Source organism: Leuciscus leuciscus, assembly GCF_965113295.1.
Source record: "Leuciscus leuciscus genome assembly, chromosome: 21".
Taxonomy (NCBI): Eukaryota; Metazoa; Chordata; class Actinopteri; order Cypriniformes; family Leuciscidae; genus Leuciscus; species Leuciscus leuciscus.
Window position 1 is genome coordinate 20,587,828 of NC_138745.1, and position 20,329 is coordinate 20,608,156.

At 36.7% G+C, this 20,329-nt stretch overlaps 4 protein-coding genes across 6 annotated transcripts in view; 2 read left to right on the top strand and 2 right to left on the bottom strand.

Annotated features, from left to right (window-relative positions):
• On the bottom strand, positions 1 to 10,458 carry slc16a6a (solute carrier family 16 member 6a). The gene is made up of 7 exons (XM_082151185.1): positions 9,991 to 10,458; positions 6,645 to 6,765; positions 3,395 to 3,645; positions 3,144 to 3,287; positions 1,369 to 1,497; positions 455 to 1,246; positions 1 to 242 (listed from the first exon to the last, which is right to left on the bottom strand). The coding sequence occupies exons 3-7, from the start codon at positions 3,630 to 3,632 to the stop codon at positions 16 to 18; spliced, it is 1,530 nt and encodes a 509-aa protein (XP_082007311.1). The 5' UTR covers positions 3,633 to 3,645; positions 6,645 to 6,765; positions 9,991 to 10,458; the 3' UTR covers positions 1 to 15.
• On the top strand, positions 5,385 to 16,955 carry arsg (arylsulfatase G). Of its 2 annotated transcripts, none has more exons than XM_082151184.1 (12): positions 5,385 to 6,107; positions 8,113 to 8,345; positions 8,415 to 8,602; positions 10,506 to 10,553; positions 12,605 to 12,716; positions 12,816 to 12,950; positions 14,131 to 14,327; positions 14,431 to 14,511; positions 14,724 to 14,832; positions 14,910 to 15,030; positions 15,143 to 15,233; positions 16,029 to 16,955. In XM_082151184.1, exons 2-12 carry the CDS (start codon positions 8,128 to 8,130, stop codon positions 16,304 to 16,306), a joined length of 1,578 nt encoding a protein of 525 aa, XP_082007310.1. In that variant the 5' UTR covers positions 5,385 to 6,107; positions 8,113 to 8,127; the 3' UTR covers positions 16,307 to 16,955. The 2 variants fall into 2 exon arrangements, with proteins under 2 accessions (XP_082007310.1, XP_082007309.1); XM_082151183.1 differs by having other exon boundaries at positions 5,385 to 6,102.
• Positions 16,281 to 20,329, top strand: part of LOC309484801 (protein king tubby) — a 16,645-nt gene continuing 12,596 nt past the window's right edge. The window contains exon 1 of the mRNA XM_082151182.1: positions 16,281 to 16,307. The gene's annotated coding sequence lies outside the window, so the exon portion shown is untranslated. The remainder of the gene's footprint in view (positions 16,308 to 20,329) is intronic.
• snx11 (sorting nexin 11) overlaps positions 17,672 to 20,329 on the bottom strand; it is a 7,378-nt gene continuing 4,720 nt past the window's right edge. For both annotated transcript variants that reach the window (XM_082151181.1, XM_082151180.1), the window contains exon 7: positions 17,672 to 20,247. In XM_082151181.1, the coding sequence (XP_082007307.1) occupies positions 19,200 to 20,247 (1,048 nt within the window). In that variant the 3' untranslated portion in view covers positions 17,672 to 19,199. The remainder of the gene's footprint in view (positions 20,248 to 20,329) is intronic.

Consider the following 20,329-nt stretch of genomic DNA (forward strand, 5'->3'; position numbering starts at 1 on the left):
AAGGATGTCTTTTTCTCAAGACTTAATATCTTGGATATCCAATTCTAGGAATTCCTCTGGCCTGTCTTTGTCTTTGGACACTTGCTCCACTGTGGGTTTATTCTGTCCACAATCCCTCCTTGAACACAGATGACCTGTCTTAGCTGGACGTACGAACCCAAGGAAGATGGCACCTAGTCCCATTCCCGCAGCGCAGGAGTAGAATGCAGCACTGTACCTTTCTGTAATATCCACAAGGACACCTAGAATATTTGGGGGCAAAGGCAGTAAGTTGCTTGATTAGGTTTGCATTTTATATACACTATTGTTGAAGACTTTGGGGTCAGTAAGATTTTTTTGGGGAGAAATTAATACTTTTATTCAACAAGGATGCATTAAATTGATCAAAAGTAAAAAAAAAAAAAACTGCACAACTGTTTTCAACATTGATAATAAGAAATCCAGTTGTTCTTACCTCCTAATGGTGGACCAGCAAGTCCTGCAAAGCTCTGAATACAGACGTAGACACCTACAGCTAAGGGCATCCTCTGGATCCCTACGACATCATCCTCGGCCAACATTGGGATGTGCGTGGATGCAATGTTCCCGAGTAGGAAGCCATAAAGCACACTGCACACTGTTAGTCCCCAGAAGCCATTTACCACAGTGAACAACACCAGGACTAAGCACATCAGTGACACGCATACGAGAAGTACATATATCTTCCTGATGTGCCCCCAGTTCAGGACCCATCCGATAGAGAGACGTCCAAAGATCTCAGCGATGGCCATTGTTGACAGCATATAGGCAGCCTTGTCTCTATCGGTACCCAAACTGGCGCTGAGCTCCACCACATACAGCTGTGGGGCAAAAAAGCCCAGTGTTGCAAAGAGACCAAAGGCTGAATAACACAAAAAACTACCTTCTTTTAGCACAGTCAAATCCAAGAGCTTATCTTTACTCGTAAAGTCCTGTTGTTTTGGGAGGATCTGAAGTGGTTCAGCTTCTCCCTGTCCCTTCCCAGATTTGAGGTCCCGTTCCAGCTCATCAACTGACTGTACACCTGAATCTCCAGAGCTCACAGAACCTTGCATTTGTTCTTCAGGGAGAGAGTATGTGATCTTCTGCTCAGTTTCTGTTGGAGAAGACTTTGGTTTGATGACTATGGGACGGAGCAGAGCCCCACAGACAATAACAATGCCCTGCAATGTTCCAATCACCACCATTGTGTACCTCCAGCCAATCCAGTTCTTAAGAGCTGTGAACGCTGCAGAAACAAGGAAACAATATGACCGACTCTTTGTGTTACAATTATACAACTCTTGTTTTAACATAATGACACATAATATTTGATGGTATTATCTTGCAGTTGAGCATGCCTGCCCTCACCTGGAGCAAAAGCAAATATAGCAAATGACTCTCCAGTGGAGGCCATGGCTGTAACCACAGACCGACGCCTGCTGAAGTACTGGGACAAGATTGTGACGGTTGGCAGAAATGTCAAACAGTACCCCAGTCCTACAGAGAGGAAAAGACATCTGAAAATCATTAGATGCTTTATTTTGCTTATAGCTGGTAAATCAATCTTTTCAATCAAACATATACATTATTCGTTTTTATTGTAAAATGTCTTTATTTACAGACAGTTCTGGAGAAGTTTAGTTGTACTTATATATTATGTACTAATATATTAAATATAAACATCTAACAGATATGAACAGTGTTGGGGGTAACGTGTTACAAGTAACGCAAGTTACCTAATAAGATTACTTTTTTTAACTAGTAATGCAACACATTACTTTTAAATTTACAACTAAATATCTGAGTTACTTTTTCAAATAAGTAACGCAAGTTACTTTGTTTTTCCATTTATTTACAGACACCTCTCATGTTGAGAGAAATCGGGAGTAAACATGATGGTTATTGTAGTTCTAGACTAAATGTGAGCATGCATTTACGCATATTGCACAAAAACAGATTCAGTATTCCTCAAAATGAATAAAAATAGTGAAATGCAAACTCAGAATAATTTGCAAGCCTGCAATAATTAAATATGTTAAATTATTTAATCTCACTTTATTAACCAATGTCTGCTGACCTTCAATGATCCAATTCAACCATACTAATAAGGAAAAATGACTTTAGATAACATCACATTTGTGTTTAATTTTTGTATTTTTATTGTTGAATAACTTGGATAACACGGCATAACAGTGGAAACTACTGTAATTCCATGTTTTCTTATAATATTACCAAGTGGCAGCATTTATATTGAAAATAGCGGAGGGCCTAACACAGACCCTTGTGGCACTCCATAATTTACTGACGTTATCTTATGCTATCTTATCTTATGACGATTTTTTCCCATTTATCAAAATGGTAACGGTCTGATAGGAATGATCTAAACCATCTGATAGGAATGATCTAAACCACCTTAATGTCTGTCCCTGAATACCAGGGACATGCATTAAGATGGTTTACTTTAGATCATTCCTAGTTTCCACTGTTATGCCGTGTCATCCAAGTTGACAGAGTGTGTTAAATATTGGATGACCAGTAATTTTCTTTTATTAAATTCAGATAAGACTAAGGTATTACTTATTGGACCAAAAACCTCTACACATCTCTTAGAATACAATTTGCATTTAGAAGGATGTTGTACTGTTACTTCATCCTCCGCAGTAAAAGACCTGGGTGTTATATAAGACAGCAACTTGTCTTTCGAAAATCATATTTAATATATTACAAAAACAGCCTTAGAAACCTCAGAAACATTGCTAAACTATGGAACATGCTATCTGTTTCTGATGCAGGACGTCTTCAGTGTCACATGATTCTTCAGAAATCATTCTAATATGTTGATTAGGTGCTCATAAAATATTCCTTATTATCAATGTTGAAAACGGTCTGTGCTGCTTAATATTTTTGCATTTACATTTTTCCCATGGTTCTTTAATGAATAGAAAGTTCAAAAGAACAGCATTTATTTGAAATAGATATATTTTGCAACGTTATAAAGTATACAGTACTTTTTACTCTTACTTTTGTTCAGTCTAATGCATCCTTGGTGAATAAAAATAGGCCTATTAATTTATTTATTTTTAAATCACGCTGACCCTAAACTTTTGAACGATAGTGTATGTATAGTGCAAGGCTTTACCTACCAGTCACAATCCCAATACTGAGGTACATCTGATTGATGGAGCTGGTGAATGCAGTTGAGATTGTGCCCAGAGATATGAGAAATCCACCAAACATCACAACTGGCTGGAAGCCGAATCGATTACTCAGCACTGATGATAAAGGAGCTGCAGGGGCATAGACATGGATGCCAAAGTCACAGAAATGAACACATACTGTATAAAGAGTCAACATGCAGCTAAGCGGAGTTCTAAAATTCTTAGAAAGTTTTTACCTGTGAAAGTCATAACAAAGACACATATTGAAATGATCCATGATACTCGACTGTTGCTCTCCCCAAAATCACTCATTAGGTCCTTGAGGAAAATCCCAAAACTTTTGATAACCCCATAAGTGAACATCTCCACCAGGAAAAAGGCCACAGCCACAATCCAACCCCAACCACCATCTGGGACCTCTGAGTACACTTTAGAGCCAAGGCAACCTTTCAGTCGGAAAATCCACTGTGCCATTTTGACCTATGACCTGTGAATGTGACAAAGACAAATGTAAACTATATTAAGTTTATAAGTCTATCAACTTTTACAGCCACTCACATCCACCAGTAAAATGTATTTAAACACATCTATCATCATTCATAAAGAGACATGTCCACAATGCAACCAAGCAATATATGGAAAAACTTAACTTAAATGTACATGATTGATAATTCTATGAACAAATTTTATATTTAATTTAAATTTCAGACAACTGCTAATGTAAAAATTCAAATACTAAAATACGTATTTAGTCCCAATTTGTAAGTGGCTTTGGACAAAAGCGTCTGCTAAATGACTAAATGTAAATGTAAATGTAAAAAATTCTATAGTATACAAATAATAAGCTACTATGTGCTATATGCTAAAGACATATCTGTTACTTGTAACCATGTTGCATCTAAATTGGTAGAAAATGGCACAATCGCACAAATCAGTTTGACACTGTAGATCCACATTTAGGTAACGGGGTTTAAAAATGCATCACATACAAAAATGAATTGAAAATAAAAAACAGATCATATTATAAATGTATGTTGACCTCCTGTGGTAGGTGAAACATTTTTATCAAGTGGTGCCAAATGACTAGCCTGGTCCTACCAGACTCTCATACATTTCATTTGTACAGAGAGTCTGGCCACTCCCCATTGACAAGCGTTAACTTCCTTGTAGGCGGGTTCTCTGTGGAAGTTTAAAACTATTGGATCTGCCCAGAGCCACTCTGGATCTGCCATAACCAATCGCTAACGTCATCATTCTCTGCCACTCCCTATGTTCGCTGATTGGACCGGTTAAAAATTGGCCAGAGAAAACCGGCGAATATAGCGCAAACCCAGACGACTTACTTAAGGAAAATGAAAATTGAGTGGAAGTACGTAGGAGGGTGGAGCCAGGCTACCAAATGACATCCTGCACACCCTCTCTAGACGTAGGCCTAATGGGTGGAGCTTTACCTAATTTAGGCTAGATCATGGGTAGGTTTAGGGCGTGGCTAGACCTTCAATTTACCGACCATGTCTTAAAAAAAGAACAAAACTTTGTGAAAAGCGGCGAACAGTGGGTGCTTAGTTCTCAAACAGAAGGCTGCGTCCTATAAGGCAGCAATGATCGGCTATCACATCATCAAGCACCGCTGAAAGGCCATCTCAGTTTGAAGGATCCTTGGAAGGCAGCCTTTGTTTCACGTCCTTCATTCAGCTCATTTTGAAGGATGCATCAAGAGTATCCTTCACTTCCTTCAATCACCCACAATCCTTTGCACACATTCCAATTCACAAAAAAGAACTGATGGACAACTAGTCAGTACTATTCATTACAAAATGTGCATTATGAAATGTAAGACAAAATATTATGTTTTTGGAGATGAAGGCATAAACGTTATCTTTTGTTTGGGTGTAAATTAATTATTAGGCTTCTAACACTAAACTGCCAATAATGTAGGCCACTAGGAGACCACTGACCATTGCAATAATAGAAAGCCAGTTGATATAAAGATTTTTGATGCAAAGTATTTTTGTGTCGTGAGTCCGTGGTGGTGGAAACATTTGTGACATGGCCATGTACACTTAATAGACCGTCTCATTCTAGCATTTAGTGCTGAGAAGGACTCTAGCCTCCAAGCCTCCGAAGGACTGGACTAGGACACACTAAGAATTAAGAACTAATGACTAAGAACACACACACCCTCACTAGTCACTAGGATGCTGCCAGTGTTGCCAGATTGGAAATGTCCAAGTATCATGCCAGAAGCTCAAAATTATCGTATTTTGAAGAAAATTATCGTACACGAGTCAAACGTACAGAATACAGCAATTTATAGACCAACAACTTTTTGACACGACCTGAAAATTACTTTATTGCCAAACTATCGACCTCAGCTTGAAAAGAAAACTGACCTAAAGCGCTGCGGCAGGTAGGCCTACGTTAACTTTTTTTATTTACTTTTTTCTTCTTCTTGCAAAACATACAGAGATTACATAATGATATACAACATTGTATACAATATACAAAAAGAACATCAACTTGTGCTCATGAGAGAGTCATTCTCCATGATGATTGGCCGAGAAGACATGACGTGAGATTAGATGGAAGACAAGTAAAACCCTATGGTAATACCACGTTCACGTTCTCCTCACAACACCTGTTGACGTAAAATCCACATGATTACAACGACCATAATTTGATGTCACACAATTCTGAAATGATCGTTCATTATGTGTTTTTTCCCCATTATTTATCGTACATCGTACAGAGGTCAAAATGATCGTAGCCTACATCTGGCAACACTGAGTGGCACCCAGTGGGAACGCTGGTAGGCGCGTAGCGTTTCCAGAGGGATGTTACCTCACGACAGGGGCGGCGGGACTCGAGAGTGTCAACAAACTGATGCGCTAGGCAGCAGAACAACGTTTGAAAAACTTTCAATGAAGTCATCGCTCAGCACTAGGTAAGGTGAGCCTTAATGAGTCTCATAATATTATAGTAAGTCATAATATAGCTTTCTATGCAGTTTAAAGCTTAGGTTTGTTGCATGTCTTAGTCTTTCTTTCCAGTGTTGTTACAGCTAAGTTAATACTAGACCGCTAAACTTCCTCAACAACGTTACCGCTGTAACTCCTGTGTGGTATGATATTGTCCCAAATAAACATTTATTAAACATATATTAAGTGTAATTAATTTAAAAATTATTATTTCATGTTTGAGCACTTTTGTTTGTTTTTCCTAAATCACTTTGTGAGTTAGCATATTTTTTCCCCCCAACCATCTTCCACCAGCTTCTCCGTTAGATTCTCCTGCATGTTTTCTCAGTTCCTTGTCACGTGGTCGTTCCTATGATGATAAAGAACACATACGTGTGTCCTATAGTGTCTTCCTTCGTATATTCCTGTGTGGGGCACTTAACTGACCAATGTCAATAGGAGTTTAGTAGAAGGATTCACTCAACCATTGATATAACATTTAACAACCAAAACAAGAAAGAGTACTCACCTGTTCCTATGAGAGAGGGGAATGTTGCTGATCTTCTGCTGTGCTGTGTTGTGTCCACTGCCAAGAGTGAGTCCATGTGGTGCTCTCAAACACTGAGCTCCTCTATGGTGGGAGGTTACAGCTGTTGAGTAAGTTGAGGATTGGTTTACAATCAATGTTGAATGAAACGCCACACCAGCAACCCCCCTTTCCCTTGAGCTGGAATGTCAAAGGAACATGCTGTGTGCCTCTGTCTCTTCTTCCCCACTATAGTGTAAAGTGGGAACTGCATGAGTAACTGTACTGAACGATTTAAAAGGACTTTTGTATTAGGTAAAGTTTGTTACATTAAGCCAATAAGATCTGCTCAAACCCGACTGTGAAAAGACTCAGAGACATCCAGAGGGCTTTATGCTGTGAAAAAGTGGCAACCTGTAATTGCTACATTAAAGAACCATTTCTGCCTAATTTACTCCTTAAAAACTAATTTTGTTGGTATAACTTTATTTAAGTTGATTCAATATATCATATTTTTGACTTGAATAAAACTAGGTAATTTAGATGTTACTTTTTTATAGTGTACTGTTAGTTTGACTACTAGGCTATATCATTAATAACATTTAATGGATGTACATTTATGTGATTCAAGGGTCTCTGCCAGTTAGAGAAACACTTAGGCTAGTGCATAGAAAGATAGAGCATGGTACATTACACATTCTATCAGACACTTAAGATATCAATCATATAGGCTAGTACCTTATTAATGTATTTACATACTTTGATTTTTTTACATGGCAAAGCCATTAAAATAACTATTAATGATGGTATCATATATCTCTACATGACATATTAATAATAACTTTGATTGAAGGTAACATAGTATTGTATTTTTGTTTAATGCATATTTTAATTTTTCACAATTTTTTTCTATTATTTTGAGATCAAATGGTACCCCTGCTGACCATTGTTATTTTAGTATCATTGATACTTAAGTTTTTATTTTTATAATTAAAATTTTAGTTCTTTCTCTTTTTTTGTAATTTTTATTATAATTTTCTAAAATATATAGTTTTTATAATTTTTGTATTTCAGTTGAAGTTTTAGCTATTTTAGTACATCAGATTAAACTAAATGAAAATAAGAAATTGTGCTTTGGCAACAAGCTGAAATAAATTTTTTTTTTAAGTATTTTATTTCAGTTAATGTTTATTTTATTTCAACTAATGATTTATATATATATATATATATATATATATATATATATATATATATATATATATATATATATATATATATATATATAATTTTTTTCACTATTATAACCCTGCCAAAGAACCCCTCTCGGACTGGCCTGATTCATTAATCACATTGTGTTTTAAACTACTTTTTTTAAATTAGAATTTGAAGTAGCAATCAGAGTATTAGTTTTTCTCTGCCAAATATATGATAATTTAAATGACTGTTTATTTTTTTAAATTTTTTTTTTTAGATTTGGCATTTAAAAATGGCACAGTTTGGATTATGTGCACTGCTCCTGTTCTTTGGACTGGTTCATCATATCAAAAGCCATATTAGAAAGGAGGACAAAACTGGTGAGAAGGAACGACCCAATTTCATCATTATCTTAGCTGATGACATTGGTTGGGGGGACCTCTGGGTGAACAGGCCTGATAACTTCACACCAACACCCTGGCTGGACTCATTAATGCTGAAGGGCAAAAGGTAGTGTTGTTATTATAATTTGGCTATGCATGCCTCAGTTTTGTCATTATGGGTGCTTGTGATTTGCAGATTCACAGACTTCCACTCTCCTGCCTCCACATGCTCACCGTCACGCGCTGCCCTCCTGACCGGCAGACACGGGCTGCGCAATGGGGTCACTCATAATTTTGCAGTGCAGTCAGTCGCGGGACTGCCACTCAATGAGACAACATTTGCTCAGCTCCTGCATGAGGCAGGTTATTATACAGCAATGATCGGTAAGTACAGAAACTCTGAGAACATGCCGAGAATAACATTATTAATGTCCTGGGAGCAATGAACTCTACACTGTGCTGAGATTAGTTCCTGATTAACAAATTTGCATTGTAGCCATGGCAACTAATAAGCCTTCCGAGCTGAACTCATATGTTGTAATATTTCTTTTCCATTTATTTATAGTGCTAATATCAGGGCTCGAAATTAACTTTTTTACTTGGTAGCACTCCCAAGTTAGGAGCACCAGCAAAAATTAAGGACCCAGTATATTATGTATATTATTTCTGTGTTACAAATATTTTTAGTATCACAGAAGAAATTGAATTGGAACCAGAATTAAAGATTATAGTTTGGATATAAACACTGACGTTTACACAAGCGATCAAAATAGAGAAAAAGCACCTTTTGAAAGTAACATGAAGCTTCAAATAACAATTGTATCGATTACATTGTTACTCCACTAGGTGACGAAAAAGTGACTTAAAGGTGCTCTAAGCGATGTCACGCGTTTTTTAGGCCAAAACATTTTTTGTCACATCCAGCAAACATCTACTCACTATCCGCTAGCTGCCTGTCCCCTGAACACACTGTAAAAAAATGCGGTCTCTCTAGACAGCCCAGGCTCCACAAATGGCAAGAAAAACAAACTGGCCCAGCCTTGGCCACGAAACATAACAAACAGTGTTCCAGCCAATAACCGACAAGAATGATTTGGGGGTGGGGGTTGGGGGGTTAGTGCGCGTGCACATGAAGGGGGGTGTGGGGAGTGGAGGAGAGAGAAGCATGAAGAGGGAAGTTAGCTAGAGGAGAGATGTCCTAACAACGACTAACGTTAAAATAGTATATTCTTGAGAATTTTGATATGGCCGACACACGACCAAAGAGACGACGTTCTGATGAACAAATAACAAAGAATAGGGAAAAGGAGAAGGAACGCGGAGTCCCGAATTTACATAGGAAAAGCGTTCAAAAGGTGGCGAGAACTCCGCAGGCAGAAGGGCTTCCGATCTGACATTCAGGTGGTTCCGTTTTTGCTGGACAGGTGGGTAAATCCAGTTTGTTTTTTCTAAATGGTTCATGACTGTTTCAGGAAGCACGGAAGGGAGGGGGAGGGGACGGGATGAGGAGGAGGGAGGGTCGAGCTAGCCTCCGTTTTGTTTGACAATACTTCGAACATCAACAAGAAGTGACGTCACCCAACATCGCTTAGAGCACCTGTATTTGTTATTCAATCATTCATTCAAGAGATTCGTTCTAAAAACGCTGATTCATCCATTAACGAAACAAGCAAAGTATTTATTATGATATGAATCATTTATTGCTATATAATACTAAATAAGCTATGTATTAATATTAATATTAATAAAAAAAAATAAAAAAACATCCTCACCATCAGCATTGGCGTGTTCCACCTCTTTAGGTGACGGCTTACAAAAGAAAGCTGTCAGCGTTCGTTTCCTCTTCTCTCCTAAGGAACCGTTCACACCAAACGCGTTTTTCAGGTTCGTGTCAGTCAAGTAAACGTAAAATGAGCCTTTTAAAATCCGTGCGGTAGTCAGCTCCCAGAGCGCAGTGAAGGAGTGGGAGTGATTGATAGCTATTATTAACCGATCTAAAATCTGCTTTGAAGTTAAGAACGTAAGGGTGAAGTTTGATTGGTTATGTAACTTTAGATAGAATGATGGTCCAGCCACCGCGTATCAGCGCACATAAGGTATACACTGTGCAGTAATTTGCGAACGTTTTCTAGAGAAATGAAAACAGGTTGCACCACAACTTTTATTTGCACTCGCACAAATCCTCCCAAATATATTTTTAGGTCACACAGATTCAATTTCAGGAGCATATGCGACCAAATGGTCACAATTAAGAGCCTTATAATATAATTTATTGCTTTTAAAACAGGAAAATGGCACCTTGGACACAATGGTTCCTACAATCCTGTTCATAGAGGTACAATTTTGTTCCTTTTTCATTCCATTTTAATCTGTTTTAATTATGCATGATATTTTTAAAGATGAATTATTGTTAAATAAAAATGTATTAATAAACAATATATATATACACTGTAAAAAAATTCTAACCCTCCCAAATCAAAAATTTCAAGTGACCGATAACATCTAAATTTTTCAATTGGCCCAAGTGAAATTCTTGTTGCAATAGTCTGTTAACATTGGCTCAATGAGAAATAATACATCAGACTAATTGAAAAATGTTGATGTTATCGGTCACTTGAAATTTTTGACTTGGGGATGTAAATTTTTTTTACAGTGTATATATATATATATACATTTAAATATATGTACATTCATACAGTGCCTTGCTAAAGTATTTGTAGCCCTTCATTTTTTCTCATTTTTTTATGTTGCTGCCTTATGTTAAACTGCTTTAAATTACTTTTTGTTCACATCAATCTACACTCCATACACCATTATGACAAAGCAAAAAACTGATTTGTGACAACTTTGCAAATGTATTAAAAATAAAAAACTTAAATTATTACATTGCATAGTATTCATACCCTTTTCTGGGCCCAGTGTTGGGTGTAATGCATTACTAAGTAATTAATTACTGTAAATTAATTACTTTTCTCTTGAAAAAGTAAAGTAAGGGATTACTCTTAATTTTTCCGTAATTTAATACAGTTACTCATAGTAAATACTGTATAGACAATACAACAATTCTGTATAAAACAATAGTAGATTTAACATCAAAATTTTACATCTAATGTTAAAATGTATGTTTATAATGTAACCTCCCTTTAAATACTTTCGTCAGTTCAATAATAATTTATGCTCAGGACTCAGGAGCATTCCAATTTCGCTTGTAGATGTTACTAAAATTCAAATGAATTACCCATTCATTTGAATTTTAGTAACCTCTACAAGCGAAATTGGAATGCTCCTGAGTCCTGAGCATAAATTATTATTGAACTGACTCACTGATTTGGAAAGGCAAACACCAATAAACACCTTTCTCAATAAAAGGTCTAACAGCTGAAAATGCATATTAGAGCAAAAACCACTCCATGAGGTCAACTGAGGAACTGCCGGTAGAGCTCAGAGACAGGATTGTGTCAATACACAGATCTGGGGAAGACTACAAAAAAAATGCATCTGTATTGAAGGTTCACAGAAGCATGTAGCCTTCATAATCCGTAATGGAAGAAGTTTGGAACAAAGAAAGACACATGAAAACACAGTTGGAATTTGCAGAAAAGCACTTAAAGGACTCTTTTAGACTGTGAGAAACAACATTCTCTGGTCTGATGAACTTCAGTTCCAAGCATCATGTATGGAGGGAACCATACACTGCTCATCTCCTGCACGATCAGGACAGACAGGACAGAAGGTTCACCTTACAACAGGACAATTACCCTAAGCACACAGCTAAGACAATGCAAGAGTGGCTTATGGACAACTCGGTGAATGTCCTTGAGTAGCCTAGCCAGAGCCTGTGCTTGAACCCAATCGCACATCTCTGGAGAAACCCGGTGGTCCCCGTCCAACCTGACAGAGCTTGAGAGAATCTGAGGAGAAGAATAGCAGAAAATCACCAAATGCAGATGTGCAAAGCTTGTCGCATCATACCCAAAAATACTTTAAAGGCTTAAAGGTTGTGAAGGTGCTTCAACTAAGCACTGAGTTAAGGATACAAATACTTTTCAGTTTTTCCTTTTTAATAAATTTACAAAGTTGTCACAAATCAGTTTTTTACTTTGTCATAGTGGTGTATGGAGTGTAGATTGATGTGAAAAAAAAAGTTATTTAAAGTAGTTTAACATAAGGCAGCAATATAACAAAATGTGAAAAAAAATTAAAGGCACTGAATGTGTGTGTGTGTATGTATGTATATATATATATATATATATATATATATAACATTTCTTGACATGAAACTTGGATATTTCTTGACATGGAATTTGATAAAGATTTTATTTTATTTTTTATTTTTTTTGAGTTATTTCATGAGGATATGCTTACTTTTGTGTGTTCACACTACAGGTTTTGACTATTACTTCGGTATTCCTTATAGTAATGACATGGGCTGCACTGATGAACCAGGCCTCGACCTTCCCAGCTGCCCTCCCTGCGTCCTTAATCAATATACTACTAGGTGTGTGTTACTTTCCAGGTCATCATTAAGTCAAAACACACATCAGATGCCATACATGTCTCGTGCTTTACTGAAATATGTCAAATGTTCACTCGTCAGGAAGCATGAAGGATGCTACACTCAAGTGGCACTACCTCTGTTTGAAAATGAGACAATAATTGAACAACCTTTGGATACATGGAGCCTTAAAGACAGATATGCCAAAGTGGCAGTCAAGCAGATATTTACAGCCAGGTATGTTCACTGCTTCTGACTCCAATTCTATACAGAAAGTCATATATTTCTGATTTGGATACCAACCTGAGCTCATTTCCACAGTGGTTTGACTTCCTGGCAAATTGCGCTTCGGAGCATTACTTATAATGAGTATTGCTTTCTATTCTGTACTGTTAATATTAATATTGTTATTAAACCTCTTGAACTTCTTGGTAAAACATTAAAAAGGTCTTGTACAGGTTTTAGGCTCAGCACTTATGGTGAAACAAAAAAAAACATTCTTGATTAAAAACGGATTATAAAAACTGTTTTGCTACTCACAGGGGCAACTGTTTCTGGACTTTGATCAGTCAATATAAGGTCTGGTCTGTAAACAAGTTTGCTAGGCAGGGGAAGTTGCATTGTTGACCTTTGACACAGTCCAAGGATAGATTATCATCTGTTGGGGTGCGCGCAGCCAAGTCTCATTTATTTATCATTTCAGCTGTGCACTTGCAAAGAGAATCGAGACCTGTAACTGTTTTAAAGTCAATATCACTTAGCTTAGTTCATCACTTAAATATGTTTGAATCAATAAATTATATTGACAATTTAACAGTGGTATTAAATTATTCATGTTTTTAAATACATTTAAGTGAGCAATGGATGATGAGAGACTGTAAAAAATAAATTAGCATGCACAAATAAATATACAGTAGAAACTGATACAATAAACTACAGTTCACATGTTTGGGGTCAGTAAGATTTTTTTAAAGGAATTAATCATTTTATTCAACAAGGATGCATTCAATTGATAAAAAGTGAGAGTAAAGTCATTTATAATACTACAAAATTGTGAGCTTTCTATTCATCAAAGAAATCTGAAAAAAATACATTACGATTTTCACAAAAATATAATGATTTTAAAGGATTATGTAATGTGACAGGCTGGTGTAATTTTGCTAAAAATTCAGCTTCGCCATCATAAGAATAAATTACATTTTAGAATATATTAATAAATAGAAAACATCTATTTTAAACTGTAATATTATTTCACAATATTATTATTTTTACTGTATTTCTGATCAAATAAATGCAACTCTAATATCAGCTGATAGGCATAAGGGTATCACTAAAATTGTGCCTCTGTAACAAGATTTGTCTTCTGTTACTGTACAATTTGGATAATATTATTTGTTTTGTATTAATGTGTCTGTAGTATTTCTAAGCAGCAGCCGTTCCTGCTGTATGTGGCTCTCGCTCACATGCATGTCCCACTGTTCCATAACACCTTCCTAAACGTTACGACGCAAGATCCTTACACTGCCAGCCTCAGTGACATGGACTCATTGGTGGGGACAATCATGCAGGCGGTCAGCACTGAGCAGCTGGAAAACACATTGATATGGTTCACTGGTGAGTTATTTGGCACATATTTCCCTCAATGTTTTCAGTGGGATTAGTCGCTTTCCTAAAGGCTCTGTTTGCAAATTTATGAAATGCATCCGTTTCTAATAAGGTGACAATGGCCCATGGGAGCAGAAATGCCAGTTTGCTGGGCATGTTGGGCCTTTTGTTGGAAAATGGCAAACGAGCAGAGGTAATGCAGAAGCTGCCATATATGACAAATGGCTTTTTATGGTTTTGTAAGGTGTCATACCTTTAACCTATCATAAATAGCAGATATTCAAATGAACAAATTTACAAGAGTTTTCTGTGAGTGCAGAATTCATCCTTGTCTTCAGTTGTTTTAGATAACAAACACACTAATTGAATTATCATGTTATAGTCTGTTTTCATTCTTTTGAGCAGGTGGTGGCTCAGCCAAGAGAACCGCATGGGAAGGAGGTCATAGAGTTCCCACAGTGGTCACATGGCCTAAAAAGATCAAACCCAACAGCACCAGCAGTGCCCTGCTGAGGTACTGGAAGATTATGAACGTTGTGTAACATGATTGTGTTTGTTTTCACCATATGATGATTAGCTTTTAATCCTTAGTGGTCTGGATATCTTCCCAACCATCCTCTCCCTGGCTGGTGTGAAACCACCTTCGGATCGACGCTATGACGGCATTGATATAACATACATTCTGCTCAACGACTCTGATGAAGGGCATCGGGTACAGGCAGTTTGGATGACACACTACTTACTTTACAGACCAAAACAAAACAAAACTTGTGAAATTTGCTCTCACTGGCTTTTTAAAAATAAACTCTTGGTCCCATTATCAGAGTCTCATGCACCCAAACAGCGGCGCTGCAGGACAGTTCGGGGACCTTCAAACCGTCAGGCTGAAACATCACAAGGCTTTTTACATCACAGGTCTCTATTTATTGAGAAAAAAAAAGAAAGAATCAATTTATTAATTCATAAAATATATATATATATTTTGTTTTTTGTTTTGACACATTCTTATTTTAAACGAATTAATTTATTCTTAAAAATGTAGTTAAATATGAAGTATTTCTCAATCTCATTATCTCAATCTCAAGGAAAATAAACTAATACATTTTAAATTGATAAATAAATAGACATTTTTTAAGTATTTCATTTGTATAAAAATGCTGTTTTGTGATTTATTAATTTATTGCTTACTGTTACATTTTTAAATTGATAAATAGATATTATAAACTTTTTATTTAATATTTAAAAATAATAAAATATTTTTTATTAAGTAGTTTCAAACTAAATCATTTGAAAAATGCAATTAAATGTAACATTAAAATAACAAATTAATAAGTTACATTTTAAAATTGCTAAATATAAACAGACATATTTTAAACTTTCATTCATGTTTAAAAATGTAGTTAAATGTAACAGTGAAAAAATAAATCACATTTTTAAAATTGATAAGACATTTTAAAGAGTTTAATTTATATATTTAAAATGTAGTTAAATGTAAACAATAACAGTTAAATAGTAAATTCGTTTTTAAATTGATAAACAAGTAAACAATTAAAACTTTAATGTATAAAACATTATTTAAATGTAACAAAAAATCGTATATTAATAACTTATTTTGGCTGCTCCCATGTATAAACTATGGCATTTTTTTTTTTTTTGTTCTGTTGATATACTGGTATTGGTTGGTATGGTGGTTCTAATGTTCTCCCTCAGGTGGATCAGTGGCATGTGGTGGAGGAAGTGGACAACAGCAGTATCACGACCCCCCTCTGATATTTGACCTCTCTCAGGACGAGGCAGAAGAGACCCCTCTGAACCCCGAGAGTGAAGAGTACAGATCTGTCCTGAAGGAAGTGGAGAGAGAGAGGGAGGCTCTGCTATGGGACATCGCCACAGACAGGGTATCTTCAGCTGACTACACCATGATTCCGTCTGCAGTCCCCTGCTGTCAGCCAAACCACCCTGCCTGCCGATGTCACAGTCTCAAATGAGGTCAGTTGACTCAGCCTTGAACTCAGCACTGTTTGTCAGTGTGTTAGTTCCTATCAACATATTGAAAGCACTGTCATTTTATACACTGAGAAGAGCTTAGTTCAAATATTGAGTGCAATTTCCCAGAAAACCACACTACTTTACTAAGAATATGCTGATGTGTAAAGTTAAGTCTGCGGAACAGGAAACTATAGATGTGCAAGATGTTTTAATACTTTTGTATCCTGCTGTTTCATGGTGAGCTAGACCAGGGATTTTCAAATCAGGGTCTGGGGTCCCCCAGGGGCCTCTAAGGGGGAACTTGGGGGTCCTTTTTAACACAGATACTGATTTTGAGTACTGTTTGATTGTGCTTTCTAAAAACTGGTCAGAAATCAAGCTCTATTTTTTTTTTCTTTCATCTTTTATAAATGTATTTTATTTTATTTATGCATGCATCTTACATTCATTCATTTGTTTAATTTGATCATATGATTTTTATATAAATGACTTTAAAAATATATAACATAGCAACATTTACAGTAAGTGTCATAAATTGCGTAACAGCTGGCTTTCCCTTTCCCTAGTTTGATATCATGTCTCCATCTTGTGGTAATACTGTTGCCATAACTGTGACTGCATAACTTAAATTAATATTTAAGAAAGTAATATGGTATTGTTTTGTTGATTACTTTGAAAATATATTAACTCCGTCACTTGATTGATAGCACCACCACAAACAAATCCATTAATCATATTCCCAGGATTACTGACAAAAAAACAAAAAATGTATTTGAAATAAAACATTGACCCACTGTATCCAATTCATGCTTTCACATAATTTCACATAAAAGTACTAATTTTGTATTTTGTAAGGCATCTTTTAGGGCTGGAATACACTACATATCATTAATTTGGCACCTGTGTAAATAGTTACAGAGGAAAAACTAAACGAGTGAGGATCTCACACTACCTGACTTTCATGTCATTACAAACAGAACAAACTAACGGAGAAACATGTGCCTTGTTGCTATATGAGACGCGTGACAAATGAAAACAATGTGTTCTAAAATCGGCTCGAAAGATCTAACATGTTTGATATCCTCCAAATGGATGGAATCAAACTTTGAACTCATACATTACACAATTTTTCTATGAAATCGGTCAAATCAAATCTGCGACTGGCTCTGACTTTCAGAAACTAGCATCAGTTTGTCCAGACTGAAAATCTGGGCAAAAGTCATGTAGTGTACTCCAGGCTTTAGTCGAAAATGCTTTGGCTCTATTCACGCATACTTGGTCAGTAAATAATAAATATAATGGTATCGGTTGGTATAGTGAATGGCTGTTCCAATGTGTTTTCTCATGGATCAGAGGGAATTCAGTTTCATTTTAGCCACTTTGTCTTTATTGGTTTGCTGTTAGTAAAAACATAGGTGAATCCAAACGTACATTGAGTGATGTGAATGTAGTCAAGCCTGATAGGAGTGGTGGCTCTTCAAATGAATGTAAAACCACATTCTGTGTGGCGTGAAGCCAAAAATGTTCTTACACTCTACACAACTAATAATAAAATGCAAAACTTCAAACTGTTAAAAAATGTAACTAAAAACACCTTTAAAAACATACAAATTATAATTTAGCTTTAATTTTTTGTAATAATGCTATTGTGCATTCCTAATCATCTACTGTGCTGATCTGCAAAACAAATAACACCTGTGTGTGACAAGAGATCACCTTTTTTTAAGGAAATAAAGAAGTTCTCTTTCCTGTTAATCAACAATAAGTCCCTTTTGAGTTTCTGTTCACTGTAACATCACAGCAGAATATAGACAAACAAGTCAACGAGCAGCGTACTTACAACCTTGTGCAACATTAAGTTAGGAAGAGGAAAATAAAGTACATTACCATTGCAAACAATGTGCACTGTAATTTGTAATGTATCTGGGTTTTTTCTTAGCGCATAAAGTTTCTGTATGGAAATTAGTGTTCTGACCATAAATTAAGCAAATAGGAAATAAAATACCAAAGACGACACACTCTCCACAACCACACTAATTCTGGACAGATAGTAGTAAATTCTGTCATCATTTACTCACCCTGATGGGAGTTCCAAACCTGTATGACTTTCTCTATTCAAAAGGAAAACAAAAGATGATATTTTGAAGGTTTTTGTCAATACAATAAATGACAACATTGGACAGAAAAACAGACATTTTTCCAAATATCTTCTTGTGTTTCACAAAAGAACGTCCTTTAGGTTTGGAATAACACAAGGGTGAGAAAATGATGACGGAATTAAAATGTTTGGGTGAACTTTTCCTTAAATTACCCCAAAGTTCCACCAGAGCAAACATGCAACATAGTTTTTACCGTTGGGGAAAAAAGGGAAGTGCTTTAGAAAGTGACAAGTCAGTCAAAATTGGGTTTTGAAAATGCTAAAATAGATCAGCATGTCATGTGGTAATTCTCATTTGACGGTAAAGTTGCTACAATCATACAAACACAAAACTATTTTGATTTAGAATGGAGAAAATTAGAATCAAGGTGCCATTGTGATTTATATGCTTCTCTGTGTACAGTTCCCTTTCTCGTTCGCTACCATGGATTCAGAATTATTCGTGGCAAGTGCAATTTGAACCCCAGTTTGCAGTTTGTTCACATTGTTTGTTGGGAAAAACACAGCCTGTCTAATCATTCAGTGTATCTTCTGTAAACAGTCCGTAACTAAAAACAACAACAGTGGACCAATGCAAAAAAACGTGATGTGTTCCCCCCTTTACAGCTACATTCACTCACTCACTATGAGATCACAGTAGAAGAATGTCTTGGATGTTGACTGAGAGAGAGCTGGTGGGAGGACTCTTCGAACACAATGGGTCCAGTCTATGACTGTACCAATTCCCATGGGAATTAGTTAGTATCTGGTTGGTGGGTAGTGCTTATTATATGACTGTCCGTCTCCTGACATTGCATTGAATCAATCTCTATGGCTTGTAAAACAAGCTTGTTGACATCAGCAGTATTTGCATCAAGGTTGCTGACAGTCTCTGTCACGGTCTCTGTCACGGGGGCAGTTTGCGTGCTCACTGCTTCCTCAATTCCCCCAAGTATCAAAATTCCACTGCCGGGCTGATGACATTTTGCATTGAGCTTGTTCACCTCACCTATATGCTCCACATTCGCATTCATGGCCTCTTCCTGGACTGCAGCAACTTCGCTGTAGTCTTCATCACTGACTCCATTCTCTTGGACCGTATTGTCCTCTGTTAATTCTGCTTTATCATGATCTTTAGTATCTGGCATGTTCTCCTCACAAGCATCATGGTGTGCAACATCTACAGTTGTAGCTGCGCTTTCAAGTACCTTCTCCCTGTGATGCTCAGCATTGTCTTCTTTAACAGCACTGAGATCCAGAGTTACTTCGTTACTATGGATCCTTACTCTTGGATCTTCTTCATAAATGTCCTCTTTAGGGGTTTGTCTCACAGTGCTGTCCTGTTCAAGTCCAGCATCACCAAGAGTCCTTTCCTCAATGACTCCATCTACTGAGGTAATGTCAACAACATCTTCGCCAACAGACGTTTCTTGATCAAGATCTTCTTCATTGCTTGTATCTCCTTGCAGAGGCTCGTCTTCAAGGAGTCCGTCTGTCTCTGGGGCAGGATATTCACAATCATACCTTTGTAGATCTTTGGTGACCTTATTTGATCCAATGTTTCCACCCTCTTCCTCAGCCTCTACAGAACCAACAAGATTCGGGTGGATTTCAACTACTAGTTTAATGCAATTCTCTCCCTCTTGAGGCAGCGGTTCATGGTCAATAACCTGCTTCAGGTCATGTGCAGTCTGATCTGCGTCACTCAGTCTCGACTCAGAGTCTGAAATGTCTGTAAGTTCATTTGGAGGTCCACTCAATGTAGCTCCTGGACTTTGTAATGAAGGGAGGTGAGGAGCAGGACTGCGAAGAGAAGTATATCATTAGGAGATAAGTGGTCTTAATGTTACAACATCATGTGTTTTGTCATTGCGACCAGTTTTTA

What these genes read in the sequence shown, in the direction of transcription:
- slc16a6a (XM_082151185.1), bottom strand. Translation starts at nt 3,632, where the DNA reads ATGGCACAGTGGATTTTCCGACTGAAAGGTTGCCTTGGCTCTAAAGTG. An exon ending in CAGTATTGGGATTGTGACTG is followed by an intron (nt 1,498 to 3,143) that starts GTAGGTAAAGCC and finishes TCCTCTCTGTAG; the next exon opens with GACTGGGGTACTGTTTGACA. An exon ending in TATATTTGCTTTTGCTCCAG is followed by an intron (nt 1,247 to 1,368) that starts GTGAGGGCAGGC and finishes TTGTTTCTGCAG; the next exon opens with CGTTCACAGCTCTTAAGAAC.
- arsg (XM_082151184.1), top strand. Translation starts at nt 8,128, where the DNA reads ATGGCACAGTTTGGATTATGTGCACTGCTCCTGTTCTTTGGACTGGTT. An exon ending in AAGCAGATATTTACAGCCAG is followed by an intron (nt 12,951 to 14,130) that starts GTATGTTCACTG and finishes ATGTGTCTGTAG; the next exon opens with TATTTCTAAGCAGCAGCCGT. An exon ending in CACATTGATATGGTTCACTG is followed by an intron (nt 14,328 to 14,430) that starts GTGAGTTATTTG and finishes GTTTCTAATAAG; the next exon opens with GTGACAATGGCCCATGGGAG.